Below are 9,802 nucleotides of genomic sequence, written 5' to 3' on the forward strand. Positions count from 1 at the left end.
TAATACCCTCCCTTCCTTTGGAGATTTATCATGGGCTTTTTCCTGGGTCAGGCCTCTTGTTTGAGGTGTGGATCCACCCTCAACAAACTTTGTAGAGAATCTAGAATTTTGAACAGATACTTTACCTATATAAAAAAAAATGTTTTGTTAAAAGGTCGCATAGAGGGATATGCATTGAAGAAAATCATAATTAATATGCATTGAAGAAAAAAGTAATAGATATGAACAAAAGCTAAAGAATTTACCTCCAAAGATAATTGTAGTTTTCAAATGGATTTAGCTTTCTGAAGTTGAAAGAGGTTTTCGTGTTTGATCTGGTGGTGCATTGCTAATTTAAAATAGAAGAGGTTTTTTTTTTTGGTAACGAAATAGAAGAGGTTTTGAGGTTCTTTTTTTGTGTTTAGAGAAAGTTGAAGAAAATTTATATAGAAGATGAGAATTGTTGTAACCACCATGAACGTGGATCTGTTAGTGGAGTTGTGCTTCTCGTCGAGCAGAGGAGAGGAAGATGAAAAGGTGAACACACGTGTTTTGATGCTTAGGGTATGTTTGTGGGCTTCATATATTGTGCATAAGCCAAAAACTCACGGTTCACAAAAAATTGGGCTTATGGCCTTGTACTTGGGCTTAATATACACATACAGCAAATCAAAACCCTATTTAATAGTTCAGAGATTTGCTACGGTTTTGTATAAAAGTTCCTATTTTTTTGCCACGATCTGGTTTACATTTTTTCCTAAATTAAAAAAAAAAACAACATAATCTGATGTGGCTTTATTCCATTGTTAGTTTTTTTTTTGTTTTTTACAGAAATATTTATCCACGATCTTTGGAGTTTTTTTTTCCAGAAATTTTGTTTTATTTTTTTGACAAATTAAATTAAAAAGAATTGATGTGGCACAATCTTCCTGGACAGGTGACTTGTGCTTTATAGGTTAAAGGATGTAACCAATGTAGAAAATTCGCTTCCTGTAGGTGGATCATATTTAATTGTTTTATCTTTTAAATTAAACTTACTATGATACCAAATTAAATTACAAGTATTATTGTTAAATAATACGTATTATTTATTTAATCTTAGACTAAATTTTTTTATAAGTATTGAAAAAATAGTAAAAAAATATAAATTTAAAGAAATTTTAAACAGTTATGTATTTTTTTATATATTTTTCTTAAACATGTCGTTTATTTTATTTTAGATCTTATGTTTAATCGGATATGGATCAAAAGATATGCTTCTTTTTAAAGCGGGTCATGTATTTTGTCTATTTCTTTTTTTGCAAATAACATTACGATATTACATAAGTAGAGCATATGCATACATACTATATATTACACTAGGATGGTTTTCTGGGTTTAAATTTCTTTAATCTGTTGTAGGACGAATCTAGCATGACTGATTTGAATTATTAAACCAATACTAAAATTATGACCTTATTTTATATACACTGTATATTTCTTTTTGAACTAATTAGATTATAGATTATATTCTTATTTACTATACGAACTACGAAATATATCGACCAACAAATAAGAAACAACACTATACAATAAAAATAAATTAAAACACAATAAAAAATAAGAACATATACTAAAACACAATATGGTGTTCCAAAAAAATAAAAATGAATATCAAAATACAATAAAAAAACTATCCCGCGGTGTACCGCGGGTTCGAACCTAGTTCATAAATATATGAGAATCCTTCTTGAATGTTACATTCAAATCCTTCTTATATGTTTACCAGTGAAAACATAGCTATCTACCAAAATATCGAGATATTTAATACAAAACCTTCCTGAATATGTTTTAAAACAAGTCTTGTGGTGAAAAACATCCAAACTATCTTTCATAACCAAAATCCTAATGCTAAAACAAAGACCATATGGATATAAAGAATCAAACTGTAAATACTTCAATTTCATATGGCAACTGAAGCGTTCAATCTTGTATGAGCACCGTTCGTCTTTGATTATGAGTGTTATTGCAGCTCCAATTCTTCCTGAACTTTTTATGAACGTCATTCTGAAGTTCAAGGAAACTTTCTTGAATTTCGTTCAATCCTTCCTGAATTTTCAAAAGATGGAAGTAAGAACATATATATCTTAGAGCATACGTGAAAACTAAAAAAGAGCAGAACATATTAACAAATAACATTATGTGCAAGACCATCCCAGAAAAAACATAAGATAATAACAAAGAGATCAAGAATCTAAGAAAACATAAGATTAGGGTACAATAAAAAAGAGACAATATAATAAGAAAGGATGAAATTTTCCATTACCAAGTAAGCATCAAAGCACAGGGAGCAACACAAGTCCTCAAGCAAGCAATTGCAGCCTCATGTGTTCCTTTTCTCAGCAATTCAATAAAATTCTTCACAAGACTGTCTAGTCTTTGCTACAATACTCATCATGGAATTTCTATGCAGCCCAACAGATAATAGAACATAAAAATTGCAGGTTCTTGAATCATGAGCTAATCCTGGTTTCTTTGAAGCCCAACAAAAGAACATAATTGCAGGTTTCTGAGTATGTCGAAACTGTTCTAAAACCACTTTGATCAGATCGTTATCTACTTCTTCAGGATTAGTACTCGATTCAACACCACTGACCCCAATTTCATCAATAACATCATTATAATCTTTAAATTCAATTTCACCATCACTAACATCAGAACTACCACTAGAGAAAGCTCTAAAACGAAGACTCACATCAAACAAAAGTGTAGAGGATTGTGGCAATGGAGGGTGATAAATAGAAGAATGAAACAGACAATAGAAAGGAAAAGACCTAGCACCGAAAAACCAAACTTCCTCTTCTCCTCTCCCATCGATTATGCAACTTTTACAGGAATTAAATTCATCCAAATTGAATATTATCGATGCTTGGGCTCCTCTGTGGTGTCTCAATCACTGACTTCAACTTCATGAATCACCTTCGATTCAGATCCGATTGGGTTCATCGGTGAAACACAATCATCGATTAGGTTTGGAATCGGAGAGAAGGAAGAGTGAGAGAGAACAGACGGTGGTTGCAATGTCACGATTTGGACTTCAACACTGTTTTAGTTTTATTAATATTTTCTTTAGTAAAATATAATTTTGTGCTAGTTTTGGAACATTTGAAAACATGTGCTAATTATGGAAGAAAAACTTAAAATGGTGCTATTTTTGTCAATTGCCCAAATCATTATTACCAGTTCAGGGAAAGTCATTTTAGCAATGCTCTGCCACAATTGGCCTGAATGATCTTTAAATTCTTTGGGAATTTTCAAAAATTTATGGGGGAATCTATCTTTAACTGATTTAATATGTTAGTATTGTCATGGTCTTGAATATCATCAGAGTAAGTGATATAGTATAATGGGAGTCTGCACGTGTGGTCAAGATAAGAAGAAGATGAGAAGCACGTGATACAAAGGCAATTGGAGTCGTAACAGGATAAGATTGTCAACGTCACGAAAAGGGAATAAATCGGTTAACACTGTTTGTTAACTTTCTATAAGAGCATCTGTTAGCTCATCATTTTTTATTATGCAAAATCTGAATTGTTGTTCTCTTTTCATTTCTAGACATTTCCCTCATCATCTTGTTGGAGTTTTTCTGTGGAGTTTCTTGCAGAAGAAAAATTGGTACTGCGTTTCATGAACGTTGTATAAGTTATCTTTAATCGAATATATTGTCCTCTTATTCACGTTGTATCAAGTTATCTTTAATCTATTAATGTTTTCACTATGTAAATGTGCTTTAGCAAAAGAGTACTTTAAAACTAATACAAGCTAGATGTCATTAATTTATAAAACTTTACTTTCCAGTTGTTTACTTAATATCAAATTGTAATGAGTCATGGTCACTAAGAAAAAATCTTCCCGTGACAAACTCAACATATTGTGTTTTTTGAAAATCACTATATCGGTTTTTTTTTTTTTTTTTTTTTTTTTTTTNCCAAACATTACTTAAATTAAAAGATGACTCCCAGATTGGTTGCCCAAACCGGAGGAAAAGAGTATACAAAAGAAATTTCAGAAAATAAAGTTCTTGAAGAACGGGCTAAACAATCTGCCCTTACGTTGAGCTCGCGAGAAATCCTGGTCAGGGAGAAGGATGGAAAGCATGATCTGAGCAAAAATAATTCCTCCAACAGATTCGAAAAAGCTGGCCAATCGTCAGGGTTCTGCACCATCGCCACCAATTCTGCACAATCTGTCTCGAAGCTCTGACATACAACTCCAGCCGCCAAAAGTGACTCCATAGCCCAAATCAAGGCTTGCAGCTCGGCATGTAAAGATGTGGGACCACGCCTCTAACTCCGGGCTCCCAGAAGAAGTGTCGAATTTTCGTCACTACAGCACCACCACCCCAGACCCTGCAGAGGATCTGAACCTTTCCATGAACCATCAATCTTACAATGAGGAAACGCCCCCCTATCCTCCAAAAGGGGCGTAGAATGCAAATAACTGTTCGAATAAGATTTAGCCTCTTCCCACAGTATTTTATCATTATTCGCCTGAAGGAGAATCTCTGTCGGCTCAGCCTCAAACCCCTGAAAAACTTTTTTATTCCTGTCTTTCCATAGTGACCAAAGTATCCAGGGAAGGTGAAGAGTTACGTTAGGTTCCCCCGACTGAGAAGCTGCCCGCCAGAAAATAAAATCTAGATTTGCATAGATTGAAGCATATGGAAAACCATCTGTAACTAACGAAACCGGTGACAACTCCCATACATCGCGCGAGCGAGGGCACTCGAAAAGAGCATGATTGATAGTCTCTAGAGCAGACTCACACCGTTTGCAAAGAGTATCACACCGGACACCCCTATACGCAAGTCGTTCTAACACTGGGAGAGTGCCTGAAGCAATCTGCCAGAAAAAATGTTGGACCTTCGGAGAAACATCAAGTTTCCATGACTGGGCTCTAAGGGCCATACATGACGGTCCGTATTCGACATCCGTCATTAACTCTCTGGCTAATCGACATCTGGGTTTTATTCAGTCTACTTTAATAAAATAAGAATAATAATTCATACCATTAGAACAGATAGCCATTTGATATATAGGGGTCGACTCTGCTACACTACACCAACTATGCTGATTCTTTGATATACACCTTATACTTTTTGCCTCTTTTCTAAACTTCACAAACAATTTTTTTCTCTATCAAACATCACAAACTATACATTATCTTTTAATTGCAATACAACAAATTTAAATTGTGATTAAACTTACTAAACCATTAATCACGTTTTGAAAACCACGATTAAGGTTAATGAACCAAAGAAATGATACCACGCAATCGTCTTCTTCTTCGTAGTATCAAAATCCCAGAAAAATTTGGGTTTCTATTGTATCACCGATAGACAAATTTAACTTATTATAATTATTTTACACCATCCACTTACACTTGCCAACAATTCCACACTTGAATTCAAGCTGTGTCATCTCCCATCTTCCTTAAACAACATTATTTCCAGTGTTTAAAACGTACTGATCAGTGACAACCTCTTTAAACTCAACACCATTGAAGAACAATTATATTGATCTATATAAAATCTATCAACTCTGCTCATTATGATACTTCTATCAGCTCGCAAAACCATAGGATCTTCCTCTTCATTTGAACTGTTAGGAATTTAATTACGACCAACAGACAACTCATCAACGAATTCACTACTGAATTTTCTACTTAAACTCAAATCCGTCCACTCCATCCTCATCATCTTCGGCTTCAGCTTCACTGTCATTTTTATTTTTCTAATTACCCTCTCTTTTTCTTTTTGGTTTTTATCTGTCATTTTTGTTTTTTCATGTCCGGTTGTATCTCATTTTTGTCTTCTTCGTTCATAGCTCTAAAATTGAGCTGCCGAGAGAGAGAAACTAGAAAGGAGAGAGAGAACTACAAAAGGAGAGAGGGAGAAGATCTTACTAGACAAATTGAGAGAAACGACTACTTGTTGCAATGAAATTGATCAAAGAGAGAAACCCTTAAAAATTGGGATTTTTATACTCCGAAGAAGACGTTTGCGTGGTTCATTTCCTTGGTTCACTTAACCTAATCGTGGTTTTCAAAATGTGATTACCGGTTTAGTAAATTTAGTCGGTGTGTTGCAATTAAAAGATAATGTATAGTTTGTGATGTCTGATAGGGAAAAAAAATTGCTTGTGATGTTTAGAAAAGAGGCAAAAAGTATAGGGTGTATATTAAAGAAGCAACATAGTTGGTAGAGTTGACCCGATATATAGACATTAAGTAAATTAATATAATAAAAATTACATGACATGTTGATATATGTTAAATTTAAAGAGGTGATAATAATTGATGAATTATCCTATGATGAGACTCTCTTTGTTTATCATATATTGGATGATTCAACAAAGATCAGATCTTTTATCCACAAGAAAAAGAAAAAAAAAAAAAGAAGCAAAGATTAGATTTAATACACATATGGATGTCTAAACAGTAAATACAAGACGGTTCTTATTTTATTACAAGAGTAACAAGACGGTAAGCAAAGATTAGATTGATTAGCAACACTACTTACAAGGGTTATGAAATCGGGAAGCAAACAAAAGCAGAAAACCACATAGCACACATAAAATGAAAAAAAAAAACGCGCAACGTTCACAATCAGACTTTGACATGTGTCTTCCAACAATCTTTCCTCGATTGGGTACACCGATTACATGATGTTGCATGACGGCTTTGGATCTTGTTCTCTCCTTGTCGCCATGTTTTCCATTATACGCATCATTGCCTCGTGCATATCCAAAGCATTTACTACTTTTCTCTCCACCTGAAAGAGGACGAGAACACATTGTTAAGGACGAAATGTGACAGGAGAAATATCTTAAGCCTCTAGATATTTTAAGTAACACTCTTATAAAAAGTATACGAGTATAGAATAAGTACCATCATTGCCATTTCATCCATCTTAAGTTGAAACGACATCCTTAACTCCTCCTTCTTCTCCCTTTCTTTCTCTGCTTCTTTTCTATACCTAGCTTCGGCTTTCTTTTCCTCGTCCGTAAGCTTCTTGGTCTCTTCCTGAGAAACACAAAGATTTGTAAATAACATATGTTCTGTATAGGCGTTTCAACCAGAAACTGATCACCTTTATCTGACGGTGCATCTCTTCCGTAAACGGTCTCCCTTCGTTTTTCCTTCCAATTGCTGCAACATGGGCGAGAAGCTCCTCGATTTGCTTATCCTTCTTTTTTTCATCCTTGGTCTTATTATTAAACAAAACCTTTCTGTTGCCACTTAATGTGAAAATTCTCTGAAATAAAAAGTACGTAGATAGATTAATAAGCAGAAACGTTTACGTATAACGCAAGTTTATTATAGTAATAGTCTATCAAATCACTGACCGTCAGAAACTCAGGGCTTGTGGATAAATACGTTTTCAATGTCTGGTTGTTTTCTTCTAGCTCATCACCACCAGAGAATACAACGATCAAATAGTCAAGGATTCTACTCCCGAAGAGGCTTTGCAATGTACTAACCACGGACTCTTCCTCTTGCGTAATCCGATTCCTAGCGGATAAAACTAACACCACAGCATGTAATCCTTCCTCAACCAGAGCAAGACATCTAACGATTTCCTTGCTGATAAAGGCAGGTGTCGTTATCAAATCGAATAGACCTGTGTCACGAACCAGAGAGGAAACCAAATCATAGGCAATGGCGCAATGCGGATTATGAAACCGAGGGAGCATTGTTGCAGACAAAGTTATATCATTAAAAGATAATTTTAGGAGAGATAATATGTAAGTAAATTAATTAATTGGAAAACAAATAAAATAAAATATAACAAAAATAACATTGAGAAATCTGGACCTATGGGCTATCACTGAGAGACGAATACCACCACACATTCATTCATTTGTCTTCATAGTATGACCCCATTTCAAGCTATTGTTATTATATGGTTTCACATGCCTACGACTAAAGCATAATGTTGTATCAAATTTATAAACATACCAGGAGTGTCAATCACATTGATGATCGGCCCACTTTTTGTCACAGCTCTAAATGTCTGACATGTCATAGTAACACCTGTTGCTTGTGTTACTGAGGTGAACCTTTGTTGTCTAATGAGTGAGTTCCCTGTGGCGCTTTTTCCGTTGCCTGCACGCCCCACTAGAACTATGTTTTTTATTTGCGCTGACCCAGAAGCCATGGACTGGTCACTCATGTTCTACAAAGAAACGACAACTTTAGATTATTATTCGAACATATGTATAGGTGAGCGTTGTAAAATATTGAAATTAGCACCATAGTGGGGAAACTCACGAGCTTTCTTAGCCTTTCTCAGTACTTGCCAAACAGAGTAGAACAGAAAAAAATTGATAAGCTAATACCCACAATGATCTATTTGAAGTTTCATTAAATAGGAGATCGTTATGTACAATATTATGTGACGACCAAGGCATTTTGGAAATTTACAAGAAACTTCTTTCTATTTTATAGTTGGAGTATAAAATGATATAAATGTAATACTGTAAACTGCTAGCTTTATTAGAATATGTAAAATAAGAAAAGGTGAAGTAACGAGAATCGGCAACAAGACGACTTTATGGGATTGACTCTGTAATCTTTTGCTGGCAATCTTGTCCTCCCTGGAACACCATTCGAGAAGATTCCGTAAGATGAGACTAAGCCTCAATACTTCAATTCGAGAAGATTCCATTTAATTTTATCCAACCTCAATACTTCAACTCTTTATAGAAATCAGAAAGCCTTACAACTTCACAGGAATCACAGATTAGTATTATTTTTTTAAATGAAAACCACCATAAGAAGAATCATGCAAAATAGTATAACACACTAAATGGGGCATAACGAGGAGAACAAATGAAGAAAATAAAAGAATGCACGGCTTTTAGTCCAGAACAAGTTTACAACTATAATTTATAAAATGTCGACTATATTATGTAGCACTACTTTATCGAAACCATTTTTTATATAACTAGTCTAAACCTCTTTTTTCTTTTTTGTTCAGAATCCTTTTCTGAAGTAAACGAAATGTTTATGGAAATCACTTTCCATACCGAGAATGTTCCGCCTTGTGCTGGTCAAAGCACTTATGATATGTAACTATATTTTTTAAGATGGTTGTGTGCTACTAGTTGCATAAACATTTGGAGACCAAGTACAGCTACTACGATATTACGAAATTACCATTCAAAATCTAAGAAAATATATATTATTAACCGATAAACACCGATTTAGTCCAGTTTCTATAGAATTGGACATGTTAAAAGGTTCAATCCGTAAGCTCCATATAGCAATATATATACAGAGTTCCAGTTAACGACGTTTAGAATCTAACATAGCAAAAAAAAATTATAGAAATGGCGAGTAAACGCTATTATATATCTTTTTTTTTACGAGTAAATTTTATAGAAATGACAAAGTAGAACCATGTTTAAAATTAAAGGTGTATCCGTGTTTGTTTTTTTTTTCAAAAAATCTTCTCAATAGCATAACATATGATCCTCCCAATATGGTAAAGAATCCGAAAATAAACTATGCTCGTTGTGACACCCCAACCCTCAAATACACCAAAAGAACTCCGACGACTTGCGTTAAACTCTCTAATCAAACCTGACCTGAAGGAAAGAGAAAAGAGGGGTGAGTAAAACAAGTTTTACTCAGTGAGAGCGATCCTGCCTGTCCACAGGACCGTCAACACAAAACTAAGCACACCAGCAAGCGCATACACAAAGTCTAAGAATAAGCTATCAATAAACCTCCTAATATCTCCAACAATCAAACATGCTTCCTCAACAACATATAACCTATA

At 34.4% G+C, this 9,802-nt stretch overlaps 1 protein-coding gene and 1 long non-coding RNA gene across 3 annotated transcripts in view; one reads left to right on the forward strand and one right to left on the reverse strand.

Moving 5' to 3' along the window:
• LOC104757733 overlaps positions 1-717 on the forward strand; it is a 7,171-nt gene extending 6,454 nt beyond the window's left edge. Inside the window, exon 6 of the long non-coding RNA XR_762514.2 lies at positions 405-717. This is a non-coding gene — a long non-coding RNA (uncharacterized LOC104757733). The remainder of the gene's footprint in view (positions 1-404) is intronic.
• LOC104757734 (immune-associated nucleotide-binding protein 8-like) lies at positions 6,596-8,342 on the reverse strand. Of its 2 annotated transcripts, none has more exons than XM_010480501.1 (6): positions 8,290-8,342; positions 7,978-8,194; positions 7,365-7,639; positions 7,109-7,273; positions 6,907-7,041; positions 6,596-6,790 (listed from the first exon to the last, which is right to left on the reverse strand). In XM_010480501.1, the coding sequence occupies exons 2-6, from the start codon at positions 8,189-8,191 to the stop codon at positions 6,677-6,679; spliced, it is 903 nt and encodes a 300-aa protein (XP_010478803.1). In that variant the 5' UTR covers positions 8,192-8,194; positions 8,290-8,342; the 3' UTR covers positions 6,596-6,676. The 2 variants fall into 2 exon arrangements, with proteins under 2 accessions (XP_010478803.1, XP_019094727.1); XM_019239182.1 differs by having other exon boundaries at positions 8,272-8,340.

This window comes from Camelina sativa, chromosome 17 (genome assembly GCF_000633955.1).
Source record: "Camelina sativa cultivar DH55 chromosome 17, Cs, whole genome shotgun sequence".
Taxonomy (NCBI): Eukaryota; Viridiplantae; Streptophyta; class Magnoliopsida; order Brassicales; family Brassicaceae; genus Camelina; species Camelina sativa.